The sequence below is a fragment of the Lissotriton helveticus genome, chromosome 9 (genome assembly GCF_964261635.1).
Source record: "Lissotriton helveticus chromosome 9, aLisHel1.1, whole genome shotgun sequence".
NCBI classification, from domain to species: domain Eukaryota; kingdom Metazoa; phylum Chordata; class Amphibia; order Caudata; family Salamandridae; genus Lissotriton; species Lissotriton helveticus.
In genome coordinates, this window is record NC_136070.1 from 33840752 (window position 1) to 33866534 (window position 25783).

The window sequence follows — 25783 nt, forward strand, 5'->3', positions numbered from 1 at the left end:
TGTCGGGGGCCAGTGGCATGCAAAAGGGATGGTCCTGATCGAGGCACCTAAAATGGCGGGCGCGCACGACAAAAGTGTGGCATCAGGGGAAAAGGCAAGATGGCGCAGATAATGTTTACCAAACCGTACTAATTTTCCACAACAAGCCAACGGGTACACTGAGGAACGTAGGCTGATGCAACACCACTGCAAGCAACTGGATCACAAATGGAGAACAAGTTTAGACTCTGTCGATAAACACATCTTTAAATCAGCCTAAAAACCATATCAGCAGTGGAACACCAAGTGCACAGCTCTTGAGCATGGCATCTTCGCCAGCACTATCAACAGCAAGGAAATCATCAAAGATTTCACTGCACCTCCAGCAACACCACCTCAACACAAAACCTTTGCAACAAGCTCTTGAAATATTTCTTTGAGAAATTGACCTCATGTGCAGCAGCTTTGACCCTCAACCTGCCCACAACACTATCATGACTCAACTTCCCATCGTGGCCGATGAACGAATCCCGACCTAGCGACTTGCTGTCATCGTCATCTCAATCGCTGCTACCATGAAAGCCATCCACTTGGGGTCTCCATCTCACCATTGCCCCCATCTCACTTTCATCAAAGGAATCCTACCGATCAGTGAAGCACTCTCAGCCACCTTCAACAACTCCGAGACACTCAGCTACACCTGGAAACATGCCACCATCAGGCTGCTGCTCAGGTAACCATCCACTGATCCCGCCACGCTTTCCAACTATAGACCCGTCTCTTTCCTACTATACCGAGCAAAGGTCTTCGAGAAACAAATCAACCGACATCTCAGCAACTACCAGCTCCCAATGCCAGGAAGTCTGGATTCCGGCCGAAGAGAAACAGCGCTCCGCCACCACAGACGCCATCCACATGATCCTCGCCGGAGGAGACACAGCAGCTCTTATTCTCCTGGACCTCTCTGCAGCATTCGACATATTCTAACACTGAGTCCTCATGAGGCGCCGGCACAAGATTGGCCTCCAAGGACCCACCCTCTGCTGGAGTTGCTCCTTCTTAATGGACAGAGCACAAGTGGTCAGCCTGGCACATTACTTCTGAGAAGCTTGCAAACTCATATATGGCATGCCTCAAGGTTCATCACTTAGCCCCACCCTCTTCAAGTCATATTATCCCTCTGACCAACATCATCGGTGCACACAACATCAACATCCTCTCCTACGCTGATGACACGCAACTCATCCTCTCCTTCTCGTAAAAGAAACAAGTTCACGGTCTACATGACCGGAGTCGCTAACTGGATAAAGGCCAGCCATCTCAAGCTCATCACTGACAAGGCAGAAGTAGTGTTCTACGGCAAGTACTCTTCACCATAGAACTCTAAGAGATTGCCGGGCGAACTCAGACCCACACCCAGAACCCGCACCAGGAACCTCTGAATAATCATCAACAGCAAACAGGACATGACATCACAAGTCAATGCTGTCCCTGCATCCTGCTTCCACACCCTGAGGATGCTAGGAAGATCTTTAAATGGCTCCCAAGCAACACATGAAAAACTGTCGCTCACGTCCTAGTCACCAGCAAGTTGGACTCCGGGAACACCCTCTACACTGGGGTCACCAAGCAACTTACTAGAAGACCATCCAGAACTCGGCAGCTCAACTCATACTCAACCTCCCACACGGAACTGACATCACACCACACCTTACGGAACTACACTGTGTCCTGGTACACAATCACACTCGATTCAAACTCCTCACACACACATTCAAAGCACTACACAATTCAGGCCCCACCAACCTGAACAGTTGCATCTCTTCCAGACGCCTCTGCTCCCACGACTTGGACTTACACACACCTGACGCATACCCAGAACCAGATCGGGAGGACGGAGGCTCTCTTACATCACTCCTACAGCGTGGAGCGACCTCCCACTCCACAGCAGAGCCTCCTTCTCTCTTCTTGAATTCCGCAAGAAGCCGAAGACCCTAATTATCAATTAACCAACCTTCCATAGGCGGGGCTAGGCACGCACACCTGACACACACCTGCTCAGTGCCAGGATACCTTGTGCTCTATATAACTGCACATTACATAACATAGGAAGGCTAAAATGGGGCCTGTGGGAGTTCTCTGGTACCTCACCAGGCCTCACTTAGTACCACAGGAGTACTTGGGTTCTGGGGGTATTAAAAAACATTTTTTTATTTGGTCCCAAGGGACTCCCTCTGGGTCCTCCAACAAGAGCCAGGAGACCAGGGTACCTTCACCTTGCCCCCTTATACCTTCATTTTCCGCACATGGACACTACGCAACCTATACAATGGATTTGGTGAAGCTACCATCATAAAGATCCAGAGAGTCCAAAACTGTGCCAGACGCCTTTTATTCGGTCTCAATAGGCAAGACCACCCGGGATCTGCTCTAAAGTCCCTCCGTTGGTCCCAGTAAAAGAAGGATCGACCTTCAAGACCCTCTCCTCGAGGCACTACATGGCTGTGCACCCAGCTACCTCACAAAACTGTTCATCCAGTACCCTCCACCCAGGAAACTACAATATTCCTACAGATAACTCCTATTGATAAGCAGAACTAGATATGGGAAATCTGGTGGGCGTGACCTACAGACGCAGGAATCCACCAGTGAAATCCCCTACCTTTGGCTCTACAACTGGAGGAGACCACGTCACGTTCAGGAAACATCTGAAGACTCAACTAAATAACAGGTCATTTGGTTAATGACCCCTCCTCCTCCCAGAACTCATAGCTGCATACGTCAGATGCTTAAGGCTGCCAAGCCTCCTTTGGGACACTAGAATCTACCTTTCAAGGTTGGCAGGTACTCCTGCAATCCCATTCATAGTGTCCCACCTACAACTAACTGCCAGCGTTTGTAAACACAAGCTACCCCCTGTGATGTTCCATAGTTCGAGGCTCCTAGTTTGTTCGAGGCTATCACCGGGCGGTTATCAGGGCTCGGCAAACAGCGTTCAATAAATAAATACATGCATTTGAATTAGGTAAATAGTATAAGAAGTCACACGCACACACAAAATACATACACACTATAAACACAACACTACTTGTATAGTTTCCTTAGTATAGGGAGTCACACACGCACACACACGCACACGCACAAACACACACACTATAAACACAGCACGGCGTGTTCTGTGTGTTTAATACAGGCGCTCACACGTGTGTACATATACAGAGTAAAAGACGTTGAGCCAAGATCTTTACAAGTGAAGAGTAAATCCTTCACTAATGTAATGTTCAATTCTTTATTGATTCGATAATTAGTTTAATTAAAATCAATAGCTGGTTCACTTAAAAGAGTGGACTTCAGAGCACTTCAATTATATCCAGAGGGTTATGTGGTCACAACAGGAAAAAGCTAAGACGTATTTTCTGACACTTGTAATTAATTCGTTTTTTTAATTTAACTTAGTTCGTCGACCGCTCTCGGTGTAATTGTCGAACATTAAGTAAGATCTATCACAGAATCTAATCCTGTTGTGCTTTTTAACCACCAATTCTTGGGGATCAACACTTGTGAGAAAAATATTAGGGCCAGATTTACAAGCCCCTTACACCTCTTTTACGCCGCTAGAAGGAGGCGTTCCTGCGCAGGGAGGAGGGTGGGGGGGGGGGCGTTTCGGTGCAGGAATGCCTCCTAAAAGTGGCTGAGTGAAATCTACAAGATTGCTTGAAGCAGGCGTGAGGATTGACGCAGCATTGGACAGATAGGGCCCCTCAGAGCATTGCTGGAGCAGCGTCGTGCTTGCGACGCAACTGCAGCAATGCGCCGCCTTTACGGCACAGATGCGTCACGCATCTGTGCTGTTTTCGCCCCATGGTGCGCCGAGACGCGGCGCACAATAAGTGGCACATCCCTGCTGATATACAGGGATGCGCCACTTATTGTAAATCTGCCCCATAGTTCCTTGAACCTATTTTTAGCTGTTGATTATTATTCTACAATGCGTCTCGTTTGTGATATAAGGAGCAGCAGCGCTGACCAGAAGAAGTACTCCATTTGGACACTTCCAGTTATACTAAATCCTGATTCCTATTTTTACCCGATAAGACTCACCCAAGAGGGACCGTCCCTTCTAGTGAGAACTAAAGCACCTCAGCGGGCTTCATCACTATTGCGAACCATGCCTGTCTGCTGCTTCAAAGGGTGATATTTAGGGTTTACATTTGAAATAGCAGTTTGTACATAATAATTTGTGGTCTGGGTCTTTGTTTGTGTGCAGCATTGCTGACACCACACTTGCTGCCTGGGTGATTGTAGAGTTTCTGGTGTGTTTTCGGGTCTTTGAGTGTGTGCGGCATTGCTAACACAGCACTTGCTGCCTGGGTGCCTGTAGAGTTTCTGGTGTGTTTTCAGGTCTTTGAGTGTGTGCGGCATTGCTGACACCGCACTTGCTGCCCGGGTGTTTGTACAGTTTCTGGTGTGTTTTCGGGTCTTTGAGTGTGTGTGGCATTGCTGACACCGCACTTGCTGCCTGGGTGTTTGTAGAGTTTCTGGTGTGTTTTCGGGTCTTTGAGTGTGTGCGGCATTGCTGACACAGCACTTGCTGCCCGGGTGCCTGTAGAGTTTCTGGTGTGTTTTTGGGTCTTTGAGTGTGTGCGGCATTGCTGACACCGCACTTGCTGCCTGGGTGTTTGTAGAGTTTCTGGTGTGTTTTCGGGTCTTTGTTTGTGTGCGGCATTGCTGACACAACACTTGCTGCCTGGGTGTTTGTAGAGTTTCTGGTGTGTTTTCGTGTCTTCGAGTGTGTGCGGCATTGCTGACACAGCACTTGCTGCCTGGGTGTTTGTAGAGTTTCTGGTGTGTTTTCGGGTCTTTGAGTGTGTGCGGCATTGCTGACACCGAACTTGCTGCCCGGGTGATTGTAGAGTTTCTGGTGTGTTTTAGAGACTTTGAGTGTGTGCGGCATTGCTGACACCGCACTTGCTCCCAGGGTGATTGTAGAGTTTCTGGTGTGTTTTCGGGTCTTTGAGTGTGTGCAGCATTGCTGACACCGCACTTGCTGCCCGGGTGAGTGTAGAGTTTCTGGTGTGTTTTCGGGTCTTTGAGTGTGTGCAGCATTGCTGACACCGCACTTGCTCCCTGGGAGTTTGTACATTTTCTGGTGTGTTTTCGGGTCTTTGAGTGTGTGCGGCATTGCTGACACAGCACTTGCTGCCCGGGTGATTGTAGAGTTTCTGGTGTGTTTTCGGGTCTTTGAGTGTGTGCAGCATTGCTGACACCGCACTTGCTGCCCGGGTGATTGTAGAGTTTCTGGCGTGTTTTTGAGACTTTAAGTGTGTGCTGCATTGCTGACACCGCACTTGCTGCCCGGGTGTTTGTAGAGTGTCTGGTGTGTTTTCTGGTCTTTGTTTGTGTGCAGCATTTCTGACACCGCACTTGCTGCCCAGATGTTTGTGGAGTTTCTGGGGTGTTTTCGGGTCTTTGAGTGTGTGCAGCATTGCTGACACAGCACTTGCTGCCTGGGTGTTTGTAGAGTTTCTGGGGTGTTTTCGGGTCTTTGAGTGTGTGCAGCATTGCTGACACAGCACTTGCTGCTTGGGTGTTTGCAGAGATTTCAACGTGGTGGAGGGTCTTTGAGTATTTACAGCATTGCTGACACAGCACTTGGTGCCTGGGTGTTTGCAGAGTTTCTGGTGAGGAGGAGGGTCTTTGTGTGCAGCATTGCTGACCCTGCTTGTTGCACTAGTGTTTGCAGAGTTTCTGTGGTCTGGGGTCTCTGATTATGTGCAACATTGCTGAAATGGTACTTGGTGCTTGGGTGATTGTGACGTTTGTCAGTGTGTTACAGGGTCTTTGTGTGCAGCATTGCTGACACAGTACGTTTTGATTGGGTGTTTGTAGATTTTCTGGTGTGGTATGAGGTCTTTGTTTGTGTGCAGCATTGCTGAGACAGTACTTGGTTCTTGGATGCTTGTAGAGTTTCTGGTGTGGTCTAAGGTCATTGACTGTGTGCAGCATTGCTGGTACGGTATTTTGTGCTTGAGTGTTGGTAGATTTTCTGGTGTGGTCTGAGGCCATTGATTGTATGCAGCATTGCTGGCACGGTATTTGGTGCTTTGGTGTTTGTCGATTTTCTGGTGTGGCAGTGGGTCTTTGAGTGTTTGAAGCATTGCTGACTCAGTACTTGGATGTTTGTAGACTTTCAGGTGTACGCAGAGGTTGTTTGAGTGTTTACAGCATTGTTTGCTGAGTACTTGGTGCTTGGCTGTTTGCAGAGTTTGTAGTGCGGCAGTGGGTCTTTGAGTGTGTTCAGCAATGCTGACTTGGTACGCGGTGCTTGTAGTTTTACCGGTGTCGCAGAGGGTCTTTAAGTGTTTGTAGCATTGCTTGCTTTGTACTTGGCTGCAGAGTTTCTAGTGTTGCAGTAGTTTTTTAGTGTTTCCAGCATTGCTGACTAGGTATGTGGTGCTTGGCTATCTGCAGAGATTCTGGTGTGGCAGTGGGCCTTTGAGTGTTTGCAGCATTGCTGACTTGGTACATGGTGCTTGGCTGTCTGCAGAGTTTCTGGTGTGGCAGTGGGCCTTTGAGTGTTTGCAGCATTGCTGACTTGATACGTGGTGCTTGGCTGCCTGCAGAGTTTCTGGTGTGGCAGTGGGTCTTTGAGTGTTTGCAGCATTGCTGACTCGGTACATGGTGCTTGGCTGTCTGCAGAGTTTCTGGTGTGGCAGAGGGTCTTTAAGTGTTTGTAGCATTGCTTGCTTTGTACTTGGCTGCAGAGTTTCTAGTGTTGCAGTGGTTTTTTAGTGTTTCCAGCATTGCTGATTCGGTATGTGGTGCTTGGCTGTCTGCAGAGTTTCAGGTGTGGCAGGGGGCCTTTGAGTGTTTGCAGCATTGCTGACTTGGTACATGGTGCTTGGCTGCCTGCAGAGTTTCTGGTGTGGCAGTGGGTCTTTGAGTGTTTGCAGCATTGCTGACTCGGTACATGGTGCTTGGCGGGCTGCAGAGTTTCTGTTGTGGCAGTGGGTATTTGAGTGTTTGTAGCATTGCTGACTCGGTACGTGGTGCTTGTCTGTCTGCAGAGTTTCTGGTATGGCAGTGGGTCTTTGAGTGTGTGCAGCATTGCTGACTTGGTATGTGGTGCTTGGCTGCCTGCAGAGTTTCTGGTGTGGCAGTTGGTGCTTGGCTGCCTGCAGAGTTTCTGGTGTGGCAGTGGGCCTTTGAGTGTTTGCAGCATTGCTGACTTGGTATGTGGTGCTTGGCTGCCTGCAGAGTTTCTGGTGTGGCAGTGGGTCTTTGAGTGTGTGCAGCATTGCTGACTTGGTATGTGGTACTTGGCAGCCTGCAGAGTTTCTGGTATGGCAGTGGGTCTTTGAGTGTGTGCAGCATTGCTGACTTGGTATGTGGTGCTTTGCTGCCTGCAGAGTTTCTGGTGTGGCAGTGGGTCTTTGAGTGTGTGCAGCATTGCTGACTTGGTACGTGGTGCTTGGCGGGCTGCAGAGTTTCTGGTGTGGCAGTGGGTCTTTGAGTGTTTGTAGCATTGCTGACTCGGTACGTGGTGCTTGGCTGCCTGCAGAGTTTCTGGTGTGGCAGTTGGTGCTTGGCTGCCTGCAGAGTTTCTGTTGTGGCAGTGGGTCTTTGAGTGTGTGCAGCATTGCTGACTTGGTACGTGGTGCTTGGCTGGCTGCAGAGTTTCTGGTGTGGCAGTGGGTATTTGAGTGTTTGTAGCATTGCTGACTCGGTACGTGGTGCTTGTCTGTCTGCAGAGTTTCTGGTATGGCAGTGGGTCTTTGAGTGTGTGCAGCATTGCTGACTCGGTACGTGGTGCTTGTCTGTCTGCAGAGTTTCTGGTATGGCAGTGGGTCTTTGAGTGTTTGCAGCATTGCTGACTTGATACGTGGTGCTTGGCTGCCTGCAGAGTTTCTGGTGTGGCAGTGGGTCTTTGAGTGTTTGCAGCATTGCTTTCTCGGTACATGGTGCTTGGCTGTCTGCAGAGTTTCTGGTGTGGCAGAGGGTCTTTAAGTGTTTGTAGCATTGCTGACTTGATACGTGGTGCTTGGCTGCCTGCAGAGTTTCTGGTGTGGCAGAGGGTCTTTAAGTGTTTGTAGCATTGCTGACTCGGTACATGGTGCTTGGCTGTCTGCAGAGTTTCTGGTGTGGCAGAGGGTCTTTAAGTGTTTGTAGCATTGCTTGCTTTGTACTTGGCTGCAGAGTTTCTAGTGTTGCAGTGGTTTTTTAGTGTTTCCAGCATTGCTGATTCGGTATGTGGTGCTTGGCTGTCTGCAGAGTTTCAGGTGTGGCAGGGGGCCTTTGAGTGTTTGCAGCATTGCTGACTTGGTACATGGTGCTTGGCTGCCTGCAGAGTTTCTGGTGTGGCAGTGGGTCTTTGAGTGTTTGCAGCATTGCTGACTCGGTACATGGTGCTTGGCGGGCTGCAGAGTTTCTGTTGTGGCAGTGGGTCTTTGAGTGTGTGCAGCATTGCTGACTTGGTACGTGGTGCTTGGCTGGCTGCAGAGTTTCTGGTGTGGCAGTGGGTATTTGAGTGTTTGTAGCATTGCTGACTCGGTACGTGGTGCTTGTCTGTCTGCAGAGTTTCTGGTATGGCAGTGGGTCTTTGAGTGTGTGCAGCATTGCTGACTTGGTATGTGGTGCTTGGCTGCCTGCAGAGTTTCTGGTGTGGCAGTTGGTGCTTGGCTGCCTGCAGAGTTTCTGGTGTGGCAGTGGGTCTTTGAGTGTGTGCAGCATTGCTGACTTGGTATGTGGTGCTTGGCTGCCTGCAGAGTTTCTGGTGTGGCAGTGGGTCTTTGAGTGTTTGCAGCATTGCTGACTCGGTACATGGTGCTTGGCTGCCTGCAGAGTTTCTGTTGTGGCAGTGGGTCTTTGAGTGTGTGCAGCATTGCTGACTTGGTATGTGGTGCTTGGCGGGCTGCAGAGTTTCTGGTGTGGCAGTGGGTCTTTGAGTGTTTGTAGCATTGCTGACTCTGTACGTGGTGCTTGGCTGCCTGCAGAGTTTCTGGTGTGGCAGTTGGTGCTTGGCTGCCTGCAGAGTTTCTGTTGTGGCAGTGGGTCTTTGAGTGTGTGCAGCATTGCTGACTTGGTACGTGGTGCTTGGCTGGCTGCAGAGTTTCTGGTGTGGCAGTGGGTATTTGAGTGTTTGTAGCATTGCTGACTCGGTACGTGGTGCTTGTCTGTCTGCAGAGTTTCTGGTATGGCAGTGGGTCTTTGAGTGTGTGCAGCATTGCTGACTTGGTATGTGGTGCTTGGCTGCCTGCAGAGTTTCTGGTGTGGCAGTTGGTGCTTGGCTGCCTGCAGAGTTTCTGTTGTGGCAGTGGGCCTTTGAGTGTTTGCAGCATTGCTGACTCGGTACACGGTGCTTGGATGTCTGCAGAGTTTCTGGTGTGGCAGTGGGCCTTTGAGTGTTTGCAGCATTGCTGACTTGGTACGTGGTGCTTGGCTGTTTGCAGAGTTTCTGGTGTGGTAGTGGGTCTATGACCTTACTCACCTTTTTAGGGGTGGAGCGTTGGAAGGCACGCCCCCGGTTGCTCAGGCTTACAACCACCTGAAGGACTAGCGGGCACTGACGTTTTCATCCAGAGTCCTGCCGTAGAGACTCCTGGGGTTTGGCTGTTGGCATAGGGCACCCCTGTTCTGTTCCCTATGTACCAATCAGCCTCCGGATCACCCTGTAACTCCACCTGCAATACAAAATTAACATGTTAACATGTTCCCTACCTGGCCGAACCCGCCAGCCAGCACGCCAGGTGTGCGGTAGGGAGGGAGACGGCACGACAAGGAGGAACAAAGAGTAAGGCGAGTGGGCGGGACAGGTATAAGTACCTCGTCCGACCCTCTGAGCACTGGAAGTGATGTGGCCTCAGTGCCGGACTTTTGGGGACTCCCCGGGGGTCCCCACGACTAGAGTGTGGAGATGTGCCGTAATGCGGCACTAAGGTGGCCGCCCTTTTATGTGGGCTGGGTATGCTCAGACGTGAGTCCCAGGCTCTCCACACCACTGGAGTCAAGCTATCCAGGCTGAATGAAGGCTGATAGCCAGAAACCGGTCCTTGGATGCTTGATTCCGGTCTGGGAAAGACATGGCTTGATAGTTCGGACTGGACTGTTCCCATGAGGCACAGGGTCAGAGCTGATTTGCATATAGCCAGTGTCTAACCCAGGGTGGTGTGGAGTGCAAAAAAACGATGGATTTAGGCCCAGATCCTTGTACTGGGGTGAATGTATGACATTGTTCTACATTCTGTCCATCAACTGTGTTTTTTGCGCCCTTTTATATGGGCACACTGCGTGCGCCGCGGGCAGCCTCAGATTTGATGCTTACATGCTTGTAGTGTTGCCGGGTGTTTTGATGTTTGCAATCTTGATATCCTGGGAGGGAGTTTTTGGTGTTTACATCATTGTTGACGTGGTGCTGGGTGTATGCATTGTTTCAGAGATGACGATTAGGGGTTTTTAGTGTTGCCGACCTGGGCCAAAGCTCTTCCTGTCTTGCTGATCTGATGCTGCATTGCTTACCACCTCTCTGACGTCACCCTTATTTTTTAACCCACAGCAGAAGTCCCCTTCAGAAACATTCATGGGCCGGGAGAAGCGCTCCAACTCCCAGTCGTACATCGGACGCCCCATCCAGCTGGACAAGATTCTGCTGTCCAAGGTCAAAGTGCCTCACACCTTCGTCATCCACTCGTACACGCGGCCCACGGTGTGCCAGTGGTGCAAGAAGCTGCTGAAAGGCCTCTTCCGGCAGGGGCTGCAGTGCAAGGGTGAGTGTGAACTCACGGGGGCTGCAGTGCAAGGGTGAGTGTGCTCCCACCGCGGCTTCAGTAAAAGGGTGAGTGTGAACTCACGGGGCTGCAGTGCAAGGGTGAGTGTGAACTCACGGGGCTGCAGTGCAAGGGTGAGTGTGAACTCACGGGGCTGCAGTGCAAGGTGAGTGTGAACTCACGGGGATGCAGTGCAAGGGTGAGTGTGAACTCACGGGGCTGCAGTGCAAGGGTGAGTGTGAACTCACGGGGCTGCAGTGCAAGGGTGAGTGTGAACTCACGGGGCTGCAGTGCAAGGTGAGTGTGAACTCACGGGGATGCAGTGCAAGGGTGAGTGTGAACTCACGGGGCTGCAGTGCAAGGGTGAGTGTGAACTCACGGGGCTGCAGTGCAAGGGTGAGTGTGCTCCCACCGCGGCTTCAGTAAAAGGGTGAGTGTGAACTCACGGGGGCTGCAGTGCAAGGGTGAGTGTGAACTCACAGGGGCTGCAGTGCAAGGGTGAGTGTGAACTCACGGGGGCTGCAGTGCTAGGGTGAGTGTGCTCCCACAGGGGCTACAGGGCAGGGGTGAGTGTGAACTCACGGGGCTGCTGTGCAAGGGTGAGTGTGAACTCACGGGGCTGCAGTGCAAGGGTGAGTGTGAACTCACGGGGCTGCTGTGCAAGGGTGAGTGTGAACTCACGGGGCTGCAGTGCAAGGGTGAGTGTGAACTCACGGGGCTGCTGTGCAAGGGTGAGTGTGCTCCCACCGCGGCTGCAATGCAAGGGTGAGTGTGCTCCCACCGCGGCTTCAGTGCAAGGGTGAGTGTGCTCCCACAGGGGTTGCAGTGCAAGGGTGAGTGTGCTCCCACCGCGGCTTCAGTGCAAGGGTGAGTGTGCTCCCACAGGGGTTGCAGTGCAAGGGTGAGTGTGCTCCCACCGCGGCTTCAGTGCAAGGGTGAGTGTGCTCCCACAGGGGTTGCAGGGCAGGGGTGAGTGTGCTCCCACCGCGGCTTCAGTGCAAGGGTGAGTGTGCTCCCACAGGGGCTGCAGGGCAGGGGTGAGTGTGCTCCAACCGCGGCTGCAGTGCAAGGGTGAGTGTGCTCCCACAGGGGCTGCAGTGCAAGGGTGAGTGTGAACTCACAGGGGCTGCAGTGCAAGGGTGAGTGTGCTCCCTCTGTGGCTGCAGTGCAAGGGTGAGTGTGCTCCCACAGGGGTTGCAGTGCAAGGGTGAGTGTGCTCCCACCACGGCTTCAGTGCAAGGGTGAGTGTGCTCCCACAGGGGTTGCAGTGCAAGGGTGAGTGTGCTCCCACCGCGGCTTCAGTGCAAGGGTGAGTGTGCTCCCACAAGGGTTGCAGGGCAGGGGTGAGTGTGCTCCCACCGCGGCTTCAGTGCAAGGGTGAGTGTGCTCCCACAGGGGCTGCAGGGCAGGGGTGAGTGTGCTCCCACCGCGGCTGCAGTGCAAGGGTGAGTGTGCTCCCACAGGGGCTGCAGTGCAAGGGTGAGTGTGAACTCACAGGGGCTGCAGGGCAGGGGTGAGTGTGCTCCCACCGCGGCTGCAGTGCAAGGGTGAGTGTGCTCCCACCGCGGCTGCAGTGCAAGGGTGAGTGTGCTCCCACAGGGGCTGCAGTGCAAGGGTGAGTGTGAACTCACAGGGGCTGCAGTGCAAGGGTGAGTGTGCTCCCTCTGTGGCTGCAGTGCAAGGGTGAGTGTGCTCCCACCAGGGCTGCAGTGCAATGGTGAGTGTGTTCTCACATGGTGTGAGAAGCTAGGTTAGTATATTGTGCCCCCGTATGTAAGTATAGCACCCTGCACTAATCCTGGCGACCCTTATGATGATTTTAGTGATTTAGATAACCATAGAAAGCTCTGTACTTATAACAATAGATATTTATTACAATCACTCACTAACACTTTACAGTATCTCCTACCCGGAGATACACACAATGCACCAAATACTTTGGAGACAGAACAGTCAGTAGCACCAATACACAGTGGTCCCCAAGGGGGTGACCAGACCATATATTAAGATAGGGGATTACGAACCACGACGTAAGTCGAGATTGGACCCAGGAGATGTAGAAGAGTCGGGGACCCAAAGAACCACGCTTCATCATTGGGCTTCCTCCGCACATCGGGGCTGCAAGGTCCCAGATGTCGGCTACGCCTCTCCGCCTAGTGTAGTCGGTAGAGAGGAGCTGATGTGTTTTCAGGCAAAGGGATGCCACAAAGTGATTTAGGTGAGCAAGGGACAGAGTACAGTGAAAAAGTGAGTGATAGGTTAAAACTATCTCTGGGGCTCAAATTATTTATTCAGTAGTGTCCTTGGATAGGATTAAAAAGAAGGGGATAGGAGGTTCAAAACAAAAATACCCCCTTAAAGGGCAACACTTTTCTGCCTTTGTGGGACTCCACACGGAGTTTAAAGGCTTTCTTCAGGACCAAATATTCCTACAAGCCACTCTGTAATTACGTATACCACACTCATGTGAAGCAAGATGGCTATACTGGCCGTATTCAGATGTGAACAACAGAAATGTGGGTAATTAATACACCATCTCCATCTGCTGGAGGAGACAGACTTAGGCTCTCTGCAGCCACAAGGTACCCCGCAACCGCTTCGGCTCACCGAGCACAGTCCTCAGCCACGTGCACTGAGCAATGTGGGGTCCTGGCCCTCGCCAATTCCCCACGTGTATTAATTACCCACGTGCAAGGGTGCCTGCGTTGCTGGGATGATTGTTTTTCTGCAGGAAGGGACACCTTCCTGCACAAAACAATCCTAAGAGGCATATTCCTCTTACTGTGTGTGCTGCAGAAGGCGGCAACCATAGAAAGAGGAAACAACTAGGAGAAATGAAAACATTTCTCCTCGCTGCGCCTCTTTAAGCCTCCCCTGTGAAGGTGTAGCATTCTGACGCATTTACAGGTTTACGAAACATTGTACGTTTGGGTATGAGGCAGAATTTATGGGTGTTGCATGGGAATACCTACAGCAACACCCATGGCACGGCCCTTTCACGCAAGGTGATGCGTGATAAGGGGATGTATTTACAAGGCCACGAACTTGTAAACATGGGGCACCACACGGTGTTGCCGGTACATCACTAAAAGAGATACAACGGCGGCGCAAGGGGCTTCTAAATATGCCCCCTGGGCTTTAGTAGGAATTTGACCCTACTATGGACTCTTTCTGATGACCCATCATCCTCCGTTGGCTTTTTTGATCCTTTAACACCATCGGTGCTCAGTGGCGCTGTGCTCATGACGAGCTGAGCTCGTCATGACCCGCGCGGCACTCACACGCCGGGATAATTCCCCCGCTGTGCTGAGCGTTCCAAGAAAACGGGTGTGGTCATGACAAGCTCAGCTCGTCATGAGCACAGCGCCACCGTGCAGCGTGACGAGCCGAGCTCGTCACAAGCACCGTGGCGTTGCTCACACACCCCCCTCCCCCCAGCGCCGTGGGGGAATTAGCCCCGCGGCGAAGGGGTTATATATTTCAAGTGGACACATTGAAATTTTGTAGCCGGCTAATCTCATGTACGGTGTTCAATCGCACAATATCTTGAGATACCAACATCTACCAACTATATCTCTTTCTGGCATAATTCTTTACTTCCATATTTTTCACACATTGCTTTTGTTTCTTTATTGAATAGCTCCCCACATCTACACATTCATCCGCCATTTGATGGTTTAGTTTTTCATTCTTTGTATTTCCTCACTGCTCAACATTCAGTCCCTTCTAGAGGATTTTATACAAAAATTAAACATATAGGAGTTTTTACCAACAATTTGGAGCTTAGTTTAAACTGTGAACCTTTATCATAAATACATTTTCTTGGTACAAATACTGGTAAAAGGCTTATTTGTCGCGCATGTCAGTTTATTTAAGTTAGAGCGACAGACACTATGTTCTACCTAGAAGAAGGATGATTTGATAAAGTGGGGGAGGTTATCTCAGAAGATGATATTCTTAAGAGTTTTGTGTTGCGAGATAAGGTGCTCAGTGTTTCATTCTTCACACATCAGCAGTGAGATGATACAGGAAATCTATTACACACCTACAAGGCTCTATTATTGGTGCCTTGGGCCGGACTCTCAAGGCTTCTGGGGCCTCATTTATGAGGCCTTGCGTCAGTTTTGCGCTTCCGATGCGTCACTTTTTGTGACGCATCGGCATCGTAAAACATGCCTTCTGTTGCGCACTATTTACAAAGTGACGCATCTAATCAGATGCGTCACTTTGTAAACTCCTGCGCTACATTATACCTGCGTCAGGTATAATGTATGCGGGGGGGGCGTTCCCCCGCAAAAAGCCTTGTAGAAGTGACGCAGTGAAATCTATGAGATTTCACTGCGTCACTTCTAGGACGCCGTTGCGTCAAAATCTTGCGCCTGCCTCACAGCAGGCGTAAGACTGACGCAGGCCCTTTCACATGGGGCTTGCCCCATGTGAAAGGACGCATTGCTGGAGTTGCATCACTTTTGTGACACACTCCAGCAATGCGTCACTTTTGCGCGTACAGATATGTCCGAAATACTGACGTATCTGTAACTCCTTGCGACATGATGCGTCATACATTAAATATGACGCATCAGGTATGTCGCAAGGTGTGCGCACTGAGAAGTGACGCACCGCTGCTTTCACGCAGCGATGTGTCATTTCGCATAAATGAGGCCCCAGGTGCGGGGAGCCTGACGCTGAAACTATTCACATTTTTATTCATCGTACAAAAATTGGAGACTATTGGGGTCATATAGTCCAGCACCTGAACAGACTAATCTCCTACTTAACAAAGATCCACTCACCCAATTCTTCTTAGGTTCTCCCTACGCTTACCCATGAAATATGAAAGAATGTTATTGGTTGCAATAGTGTTATCTAGAAGCTGTATTGTGAAATCCTGGATTGATAGCACACCAGCCAGGGAGCCCAAGCAGTGGCTTCAATTTCTAGATTTCTGCAGTTTAGAGATGGCTACTATAAAAGTGAAACCCAAGCAAAATAGTTTGCGTAAGATTTTGAATTCTATTTCTGTATAGGTTCAAAACATGTCGGTCGTAAACGTACTTCCGAATAATTTAAAATCTTAGGATATGAATGGACCGAATGGATTGTTCGTTCTGTATGATTTTCTCTATATCTCATATTTAAATATTTAAATATATTTACATTTATTATCTATCATCTTTGCGAGAAAAAAAAAACCTTACCAGGGCTTCTGGTCTTCTCCCTTTGCACCTCCTCCCTCTTTCATCGTTGGTTCCTCCGAGATTAAGGTTGAGGTGATATTGGAGTGAATTGCAGTATCTCTGGCTTGGAAGAGATCTGGGGCCTCAGTGCATTCATGGTAACCACCATCATTTGTGGAAGGCCTGATGCTGGTTTCAGCTTTTCATAGGACATTCTGTCTCCAGCCTGGGCAAACTTATGTTTCCAGGGGGTCACTTTCAATGAGGGAGGGCTGGATAAAATAATGTTACAATGTCCATTACCATGACAGTTAAACCCTCACACTGTCCAAGTACATTCCATACAGAGTCCACTCGATGCCACTTCACCCTTGGAGTGCCTCTAGGATCAGCACATCAGTCGCCTGAAGGTTGTGGTGATCCTGCCTCTGGGGGTTGGCCTATCAGAGCGCACTGGGCAGGACTTCCGGGTCAGAATGATGCACTTCTAGGCCATGGTCATCAGAGTCAGCACTCAAAGGGAGTTTGTTCAGTCCATCCTTGCCTGACAATGCTTCATAGTGGTTGCCAACTTCTCACGAGCTCATCACCCGTCTTTGCATACCTCCACCTTCGTTGTTTTTCTTCCTTTTCTGGTTCCCTCGCGAGTAGGTTCCCTGTTATCTAAATGCTTTGCATTTTTGCTTTTCTCTTGGTATTTTCCCACTTCTCCCTTCAGTTGCAGTACCTCAAGTCCCTGGGGTTTCCTGGGATCCATGCCTGGTTCTTGGTGGATTTTGGGACTTGATGCAGTTTGCCATCACCCGGAGACAGGCGAGCCATTCCGTTAGACTTACCTGCTAAACAACCATGTTTACAGCGTTGTTTTGCCAAATCCTCTAATTCTTGTTTAGTGTTTGTCAATAGTTTACATAGTACTTGTATCCTGCCAAGTGCTCACCAGACCACATGGGGTGCTCTACCGACTATTGAGATAGGGCCCAATGTTTCTTTCTCTCTTTACCACTGCCCCCTTCCAGGGCATTAAGTGGGTTGAATAAACTAGGGGGTTTCTCAAAGGGGCGTGGCAAATGTAATTAAGGGCGTGACTTAACATCTGTGCTTAGCATAGGTGTGCGGCCCGACTTGTATTTTGCTGTTTCTGTCATTGCATCCAGATATATGATACAACAAGTCACATCATACCTACAGGTCAGGACTATTGGCTTTGTCAATGGTTGTTAGTTTCATAAGATAGATAAGCAGCAACAATGGCTAGTATATAATATTGAAAAAGCTTCCACTTAAAGCCCTGGTGACACTACAACAATGTTGCTGCTCCTGAGTTTCAAAAAGAGAAGGGAAATCCAGAGAGAAAATGACTCTCTTTAAAGGATTTCCCTTCCTCTACAACGCCCCCCTTGCATGATATCATGACATAACTTCTCCACTAGTGGGAAGTGAGCAGTGTGAGTGCACGCACATGGTGTGCCTGCTGTCACTGGAGTCGGAAACAAGCATTTGCAATGCAATAGGTCTCGCATTTATGCAGGTTTGAGCTACTGGCATTGTAAATGACAATGCCTTTTATTTACGTTTTTGGTTTTTAAAACATAAATAAAAGGCATTGTAATTTACAATGCCTGTAGCTTAAACTCGCGTAAAGGCAAGTCCTATTGCATTGCAAATGCTTGTTACATTATGCCCTGAGTTTAACAAAATGTACCTCATCCTTAGCCGAGTAGAGGCTGAGAGGGCTCCTGCTTTCTTTACCAGCACATCTCACCGAACCACTCGTGACAGCTGCGATTGTGTTGTCCCTTGGGAGGTTTGAGAGTAATCCAGTAGATGTAGATCTTTGTGATCAATTGCACGTAATGTAGTAAACTGAAGAAATATGTAGGATTTCAATCCTGCCACCTTAACTTTGTTACCGTGTATCACTTGATACGGTATGAGTATTCTGACGCCCAAAGGTTCACAGATGCCATGGATATCTAAAAAAATAAAGAGCAAAGCAAACACCAAGGTGATTCAAAAGCATTAGTGAGAGTACCTGCAAAGAAAGAGAACAGTGTCTTGTTTTCAAATGCGTGTGTTCATCAAAAAAGGGTAAGGTGCAGCCTGGCCCACAATGGAAAGTGCAAGCTTTCAAGCTTACAAGGCTTACTACAGATCACAAGGTTCTCTGATCCAGGTACATAGCCAAACGGGTGCTGTATTGCAACCATTAACAGAACGAGAAACATTTTCAATAGTAACAGGCACAGCCGCAAAAGCGAAAACGACCGCGCTGTGTTAATTAGTAACATGATCCAGGAATGCAGCTTGCACCCTGCGCGACGCTGCTCGCTCCCGAGACCCAAATGCCATGGGAGTGAATGTTCAGAGAATAGGCGAGACATGCACCCGTCTATGGCCATTTGCGTGCTTTCATTATTGAAAGCCACACGCAAAGGCCAATGGAATGTGTGGGAGTTGCCAGACCCACACAGAGAAGTCTCGGGGAAGTTTGGAGTGCTTACAAGAAGCCGCCCATAGAGCAGCGCATGCGTGCTGCGCTAGGCTCGACCGAAAAACGACCACCTGTGCTCAGCACCGGTGAGACCCGGCCCACTTAAAGCCCTGCCCCCTTCTTTCCCCAAACTCAAGCCTTGGAGTGTTGTCAGTTCACTATGAGTGAGGCTACAGGATCACTGGGGCTATCAACCAGTCTACTTGTAAGACCACTCATAAGCCTGATAAAGCAGTTAGCGGTCATTCAATATATTCACTATCCGAAGAGCAGGTGTCCTTGTTCACTTGTATAAGCCCATTCTGTCTGAAATCAAATTATTCGTTCTGATTCAACCAAATTTGTTTGTAATTGTTGATGTCAGACAGTAAATGTAAATGTGTTGTATTTGTAAAGCGCACGGCTGCCCACGCGACAGGGCGTCCCGGCACTGCACTCATACCGCTGTGGAACCCTTCCTGGCTTTTCCATGTGAAATGCCCACTCCTGGGCACCCCCAAGGTGAAGCCAGGCATCCAAGCGCTGCTGGGGCCGTTGTGGAGATTAAGCAAGCTATTGCCCAGAGTCACAGAGTGGGACCCATGATTAGACTAGACACTGAGGTGAGAATTATCAGGTCCGAGGAAATTGAGCCCAAGACCCGCCGAGGCGGGAATTGAACCCTGGTTCCGGGCCACACCTCTGCATCAGGGTCTGCCGCTCTAACCATTGAGCCACGCTTCTCCAGTAAAGGGATATATTTCACGGCTGTACAATGTCTGATAGTGGAGCATGCCTGGCAGAGTTGATAACAGCCCGGAGAAGTGCACTTGAAGCTGGACAAATGTGTCTTTTAGGCGCTCGTCATGTGCTGTGAAAGAGCCTTCAGGGGCTCTTCCTGGAAACCTTAAATGCTCTCCAGATATCTGCTCTCTAAAGCATCTTCTTCTGGCAGCTCCAGGGCCTCTTCAAAGCAACTTCAGATGCTTTTCACAGACAGTTTAGGGCTCTTCGATGTAACCTTGTGTGTTTTTCAAGGAAACTCCAAGTGCTCTTCTAGACACCTTTAGGTCTCTTCAAGGTGCACTTAAGTGCTGTATAACATAACTGTTTGTACCATGTGCTGTTCTAGATCACACGATGTGCGCGGTTCGGCTTTCTAGTGTTGCGCACAGACCTTACAAGTTGTTTTTCATGGTATAGGTTTCAGTTTCAAGGCAACTTGTGATCCCTCCCTGAAACCCACAGTGCACTGGTCCAAAGTTTTCACCTGAGACTTTAAGGTAACTCAACGAAAGGGGACACTCAATCAGAATCCCAGCTCGGTCAGTATCAGAACCTCATTCCAAGGGCCACGGGGCCAAAGGGTTGAGATTGAGGCCTTTTATTCCTGATGTCCAGGGGTCCGGCCTACTATGGATTCCGAGCACTTGGGCCAAGTACCCCTTCAGCACTTAACTATCAGTGGTAGTGCGGGTCAAGCAGTCCAAGGCTTCTCGGGGGTGTGGGAAGAGTAGACACAGCGGGTGAACACAGGCTCACAACTCAAAATACCAACAGCATCAGCAATAAATGATTGTCCAGTCAAACACTTGCTTTTATTAAAAAAGGAGTTTTTATATACAAAGACAAAGTAAAATATAAATTCAGAAGCAATATACACAGTCCCTAAGGTCAGGGCTCTTGTGTTTTATACGCGGGTCCCTGAGTCCTACTCCCCTCCTGCTAGCCATAGTGGTTATTCCCTATTCACTATAGGTTACATTAACGTTAAGCCCCAATACTACTCTGAGTGTCTGGAGTCCCACTCCAACTCTTTATGAAAGTCAAAAGTGTTCCAGCGCCAAAGCGCTACAAGGCAGGCAAGATTCCCGGGGGCCAGCTGGCCTATAAATCAGTCTTACCCATACCAGCAGGATCTGAGTGACCCGAGTCTCTCAGCACACCCATACGCAGGCGCTGAAGGTGCAGGGATTGTCTCCGGTAAGTTCCTCTACAAGCAGGGTAGGAGGGGCTGCGATCAAGTGTCCTTACGTCCTGCAAATGCAGGGGCAGGGTAGGTTTGGGGAGGGGGAGTCGACTATGCTACTCCGATGCTGATACATTTTTTGGAATCCTTCCCACGGGCTTGGAAGGGGGGTTGTCCTCAGTTGGGGATTGCGACCTCGTAGGTCACTACACCGACTCCTCCTCTCGATGACAGTCTTGACCAGACCACGCTCCTTGCCTTGTCCCTGGCATATGATGTCAACCTCTCCATGCTGTACACTGGCTGTGACCCGTTCAGCACAATAGAAATCTTCACTGTGGCCCTACCTGGCATATAGGTTGCCGATTTAGCCCCACACACGGATTACAGCCCAATCGGCATGGTATCCTACTTCAACGGCGGCCTCACCTGGCATACAGAGTTGCTGACTTAAAACCTGCACACGGGCAATTACCTGATTGGTGAAGCAACAGTTATGGGTCACTTAACAGCAGCCCTCCTGTGGCATACGGGAGTTGCTGACCTTTCCCTGCACATGGGTAATGACGCGATTGCTGCCGCATCCTCACACCTCGCTATAGGGACCCAAATGACAGAATCCCCCACCGGACCTCCCTCCAGTGTTCTCCTCTTCCTCACAGGGCACACTTGTCTTGGCAAACACAAGGAGATGATGGACGGAGTGCTGAAACTTTTCAGACACTCACCCCCAGTCCTAGATCTGGGTTGAATCCATCATCGTTCTTTTGCTCACTTCGCCACTCCAGTTCTGACCCAGACAGATGCAAATCAGTCTTGAACCTGTGCCTCATGGGAACAGTCCAGACCGAACTACCAGGCCAGGTCTTCTCTGGACTAGAAACAAGCATCCTGGGACTGGTTTTGGGGTAACACCCCTCATCAGCCAGGTTAGCTTGAACCAGTGGCAAAGTGAGCAAGGGAACCTATGCCTTTCACCCAATCACTGCAAGGCTGACTGTGACGCCTGCAAGTCTTTCTGGTTAAAAAAGACTCTTCAGGATCAAAGGGCACGTGAACTGGAAATGTCTTGCAGCAGTGAAAACAAAACTTCTGACATTTTCGGTTAGGAGCGTGCCCAGTTGGAGCCTGCTGCTGAGGACAAAGAAGGGGTATTCTCCATCAAAGAGTTCTCAGGCACCAATGTGGAGGAAGAGGAAATGGAGCACATCCTGCCAATCGGGCAGCGCATGGGTACTGTCGCCCCAGACCCTGCTCCACCACACAAAAAGACTTCCGAACGCAAGCCCTTTCCACTCTTAAAGGTGGCCAGACCGCCACTGCCATCTGGCCATGGTCTGATCTGAAAAAATATTTTGGATGCCCTGCCTTCGGGCCCGGCACCGAAAACTACCACCAAGGCTTTGTATCGCCATCCTCAGATCGAGCACATTCCTCGGATCTCGACCCAACCCTCAGGACCGAAACAGCATCCAACACCATCTACCTCGGTGCCAGTCAAAAGCTTTCCTCATCTTCAAAGGCCTCAATTCCAATCCTCAGAGACAAAACCCTTGAAGCAGCCCACAGTTTGTATGTTTCTGGTTGAGCCAAATCTTGAGAAAATGGACATTAGACTGAGAACAATCCACATTCAAGAAGGCACAGGACTAATTAGGCCTCTCCCCCACCAAAGAGGCAGTTGACTGTAGAGGAGGAATTGGACTTTGCTGTGCCTCTCAAAAAGAGGACACAGGACAAGGCTACCAGCCATACTCATCCTCCTCTACCACCTCCTTCATCATCATCACCACCTCCGCCATCCTCTCCTTCTTCTTCATCTCCACATCATGGACCTCTCGATGCTACACCTCCTGGGTCACTAAGGTCAAACCCCGAGGGTATAGGAGAACCATTAGTAGATCCTGACCCATGGGACACGTACGATACAGATCACATAACACCAAATGATCCAGATCTTTCTCCAGCTCACCCTTCTTGACGACACTCGTGCTTATCAGCAGGTAATTGCTGCGGCAGCTACTTACCACGGAGTCCAATTACACAAGCGGTCTCTAGTAAAGGACTTCCTTTTTGATGCACTGTCATCCACCCGCAAGAGGTGTACTGTTTCCCTTCCCCTACAGTACAGTTGAATTTCAGAGACACTTGCTGCTTTCACGACAACTGTGCGGGCGTTAACTAAGCAGTAATTTGCTAATAAACTTGATTTCTTGGCAGTTAATGCCCTGATGGGAACTTTGAGATACAAAGTGAAGCCACTAAGTCAATATTGGTGTTTAAACCTTTAAATATAGAAACCTGCAAAAACAGAAGGACTTTTCAGATTCTTTGAGTTTATTTACTACATGCTCAGAGTTTGTTTAACAGTTTTGCATTATGTTTTGGACCCTGGCCAATTAGATAGGTTATCTTCCATGGTCCTAACCCTCATAATTTTAGTACAAAAGCTGAATATAGCTATGTAGTTTATGTGCCACTAGCACCGCAGTACTGATCCCTACTGTAAGGAATCCCATTTAATCCCATTTAATTCATAGGACGTTTGAGCTTTTGGGGTATATTAGTTTCAGGACAGACTCTCTCTTGGAGCCGTCCTTCCAAGATGGCTACTGTAGCGTCCTCCCCAGCCTGGGAGCATGCAAATTAACACACCACACACAGAGCTCTGGATTGTGTGTCTTTATTCCTCAACGGAAAATCACACACTGTTCTCTGATTACGTCATAACCGTTAATGGCCACACCTTAAGTACTCCCAGCAAGTTATGTACTTCCGAGGACCGGTTTCTGGCATTACAGCCGTCTTCAGCCAGGCTTGCTTGAATCCAGTGGCAAAGGGAGCAAGGGACTCACGTCTGAGCATACCCTGCCACACTTATGGCGGCCAAAAGCGGTACAAAAGGGGGTGGTGATGGACGGAGCATCTGAATCAATCAAACACTCACACCCAGTCAAAAGATCTGGGTTTAATCCAGTGGCAAAGTGAGTCCCTTGCTCACTTTGCCACTGGATTCAAGCAAGCCGGGCTGAAGACGGCTGTAATGCCAGAAACCGGTCCTCGGAAGCTTGTTTCCGGTCCAGGGAAGGCATGGCTTGGCAGTTCGGGCTGGACTGTTCCCATGAGGCACAGGGTCAGACTGATTTGCATATGGCCATGTGTGAACTGGGGTGGCAGAGTGGGCTAAAGAACGGTGATGGAATAAACCCAGATCAGTTGACTGTGGGTGAGTGCTTGTATTGTCAACGCTCCGTCCATCATTTCCTTTGGTTATTCTGAGAGGGTACGGCATCCTTTCTGGCCATTGGCTCTTAGGTGGAGCTACCAGATCAATATGGAGGTAGTGGGAGGAGTTAGCGTACCGAGCCTAGTGCTGGCCAATGGGCTTTTGGCATTATTTACAGATCAGGAAACATGAGGGTGTGGTGATTTCATAGGTGCTGAGCCTCAGAACTCCTCAAGTGCTGGAGATGTGAGTTGATGAACCTGCACTGTAATGATTTAAATATTTTTGCTTTTTACTCAGATTGCAAGTTCAACTGCCACAAGCGATGCTCACCGAAAGTGCCAAATAACTGCCTGGGAGAAGTGGCCTTCAATGGAGGTAACGATGAGGACCTGCCGTGTGGGGTGGAGTGGGGTCAGCGGGGTGGAGTGGGGTCAGCGGGGTGGAGTGGGGTTGAGCAGTTGATATTGATGGAGTATGGGTGAGAGGGTTGAGAGGCAATGAGTGGAGGGCCAGCGGGGAAGAAAGACCTGTGAATTAGTGCTGAGTAGGAAGTGAGGTGTGGGGGTGAGGAGGTGATGCGTGAAGAAAAACTGGAGATGTGGATGAGAAGGTGTAATAAAGAGGAAAAAGGATGTTGTTGAGAGAGGGAACAAGATATAGTGCGGAGCACTCTAGGTGCAGTAGAAGGGGAATGAGGAGTGATAGAGAAGGGTATGTGGAGATGGAACAATGGGTGGTGTAAAGGGAAAGAGGAGGTATGGGAGAGGGGAACTCAGGGGCATATTATCAAGGGGGTTTATCTCCACTTTTTTGGCTTTAAAAGCCAAGAAAGCGGAGATAAAATTATCTCCCTATTACCTAGCTGTCGCAAACACCAGTTAGTGACAGCTAGTAGGCGATAGCGACCATCTTGGGCCCCACTTTGCATGTCAGTGATATTTATCGCTAATGACATGCAAAGTGGGCGTGCCAAGATGTTAGCGACTGGAGACAGTCGCTAACATCGCTATCTCCTATTACCAACTTTTGGAGATATTCGCGCTAAACGCGAATATCTCCAAAAGCTAACACCTGCCCTGAGCAGTTCTTAGCCATGTTATCCAATGGGAGGTGGATAACATGGCTAAGAGCATTAGCTCGGTAATGCATGAATATCGCTGACTTTTCAGCGATATTCATGCATTGCGGCCGTTTTTTATCGCATTTGCGATAAACCTTGGTAATACCAAGGTTTATAAGCGATAAAAATCGCTGCAGCTTAGCGGTAAAATTTTGGGGTATATTACCAACAACTAGCGATAATTTTTGTCTCTAACTTGTTTAGAGACAAAAATTATCGGCGCACATCGGCGATTTTTATCGCAGATAAACCTTGCTATTAGCAAGGTTTATCGCAAATGCGATAAAAAACGGCCGCAATGCATGAATATCGCTGAAAAGTCAGCGATATTCATGCATTACCGAGCTAATGCTCTTAGCCATGTTATCCACCTCCCATTGGATAACATGGTGAAGAACTGCTCAGGGCAGGTGTTAGCTTTTGGAGATATTCGCGCTTAGCGCGAATATCTCCAAAAGTTGGTAATAGGAGATAGCGATGTTAGCGACTGTTTCCAGTCGCTAACATCTTGGCACGCCCACTTTGCATGTCATTAGTGATAAATATCACTGACATGCAAAGCGGGGCCCAAGATGGTCGCTATCTCCTATTAGCTGTCACTAACTGGTGTTAGCGACAGCTTGGTAATAGGGAGATAATTTTATCTCCGCTTTCTTGGCTTTTAAAGCCAAAAAAGCGGAGATAAACCCCCTTGATAATATACCCCTTTGTCTCTAACCAAGCAATAGCGATAATTATCGCTATTGCTTGGTAATATGCCCCTAGGTGTGATAGAGGGGTAAACATGAGATGTGGTAGAAAGGGAAGGTGTCGGTGTGGCAGAGTTGGGAGCAAGGCGTGGTAGGAGACTGGGGGTTGGCAGAGAAAGAAAGAGAGGCACTTAAACTGGAGGGACAATTTGGGCAAGAGAGGGAGAGTGGGCGTTTGGCAGAGAAGAAACAAGGTGTGGTTGAGAGAGAAAATAGTTTTGTTATAAATGGAAAGTGGAGTTGTGATAGTGAGGAAACAAGATGTGATAGAGTGGGAAAGGGGGTTGTGGTAAAGGGGGAGAAATCTTTGGAAGATAGAGGCGG

At 49.4% G+C, this 25783-nt stretch overlaps 1 protein-coding gene across 1 annotated transcript in view; it reads left to right on the forward strand.

Moving 5' to 3' along the window:
- The window catches only part of PRKD1 (protein kinase D1), a 723569-nt gene that overhangs the window by 499413 nt on the left and 198373 nt on the right, over window positions 1-25783 (forward strand). Inside the window, exons 5-6 of the mRNA XM_078659419.1 lie at window positions 10532-10742; window positions 23888-23965. Of these exons, the coding sequence (XP_078515545.1) occupies window positions 10532-10742; window positions 23888-23965 (289 nt within the window). The remainder of the gene's footprint in view (window positions 1-10531; window positions 10743-23887; window positions 23966-25783) is intronic.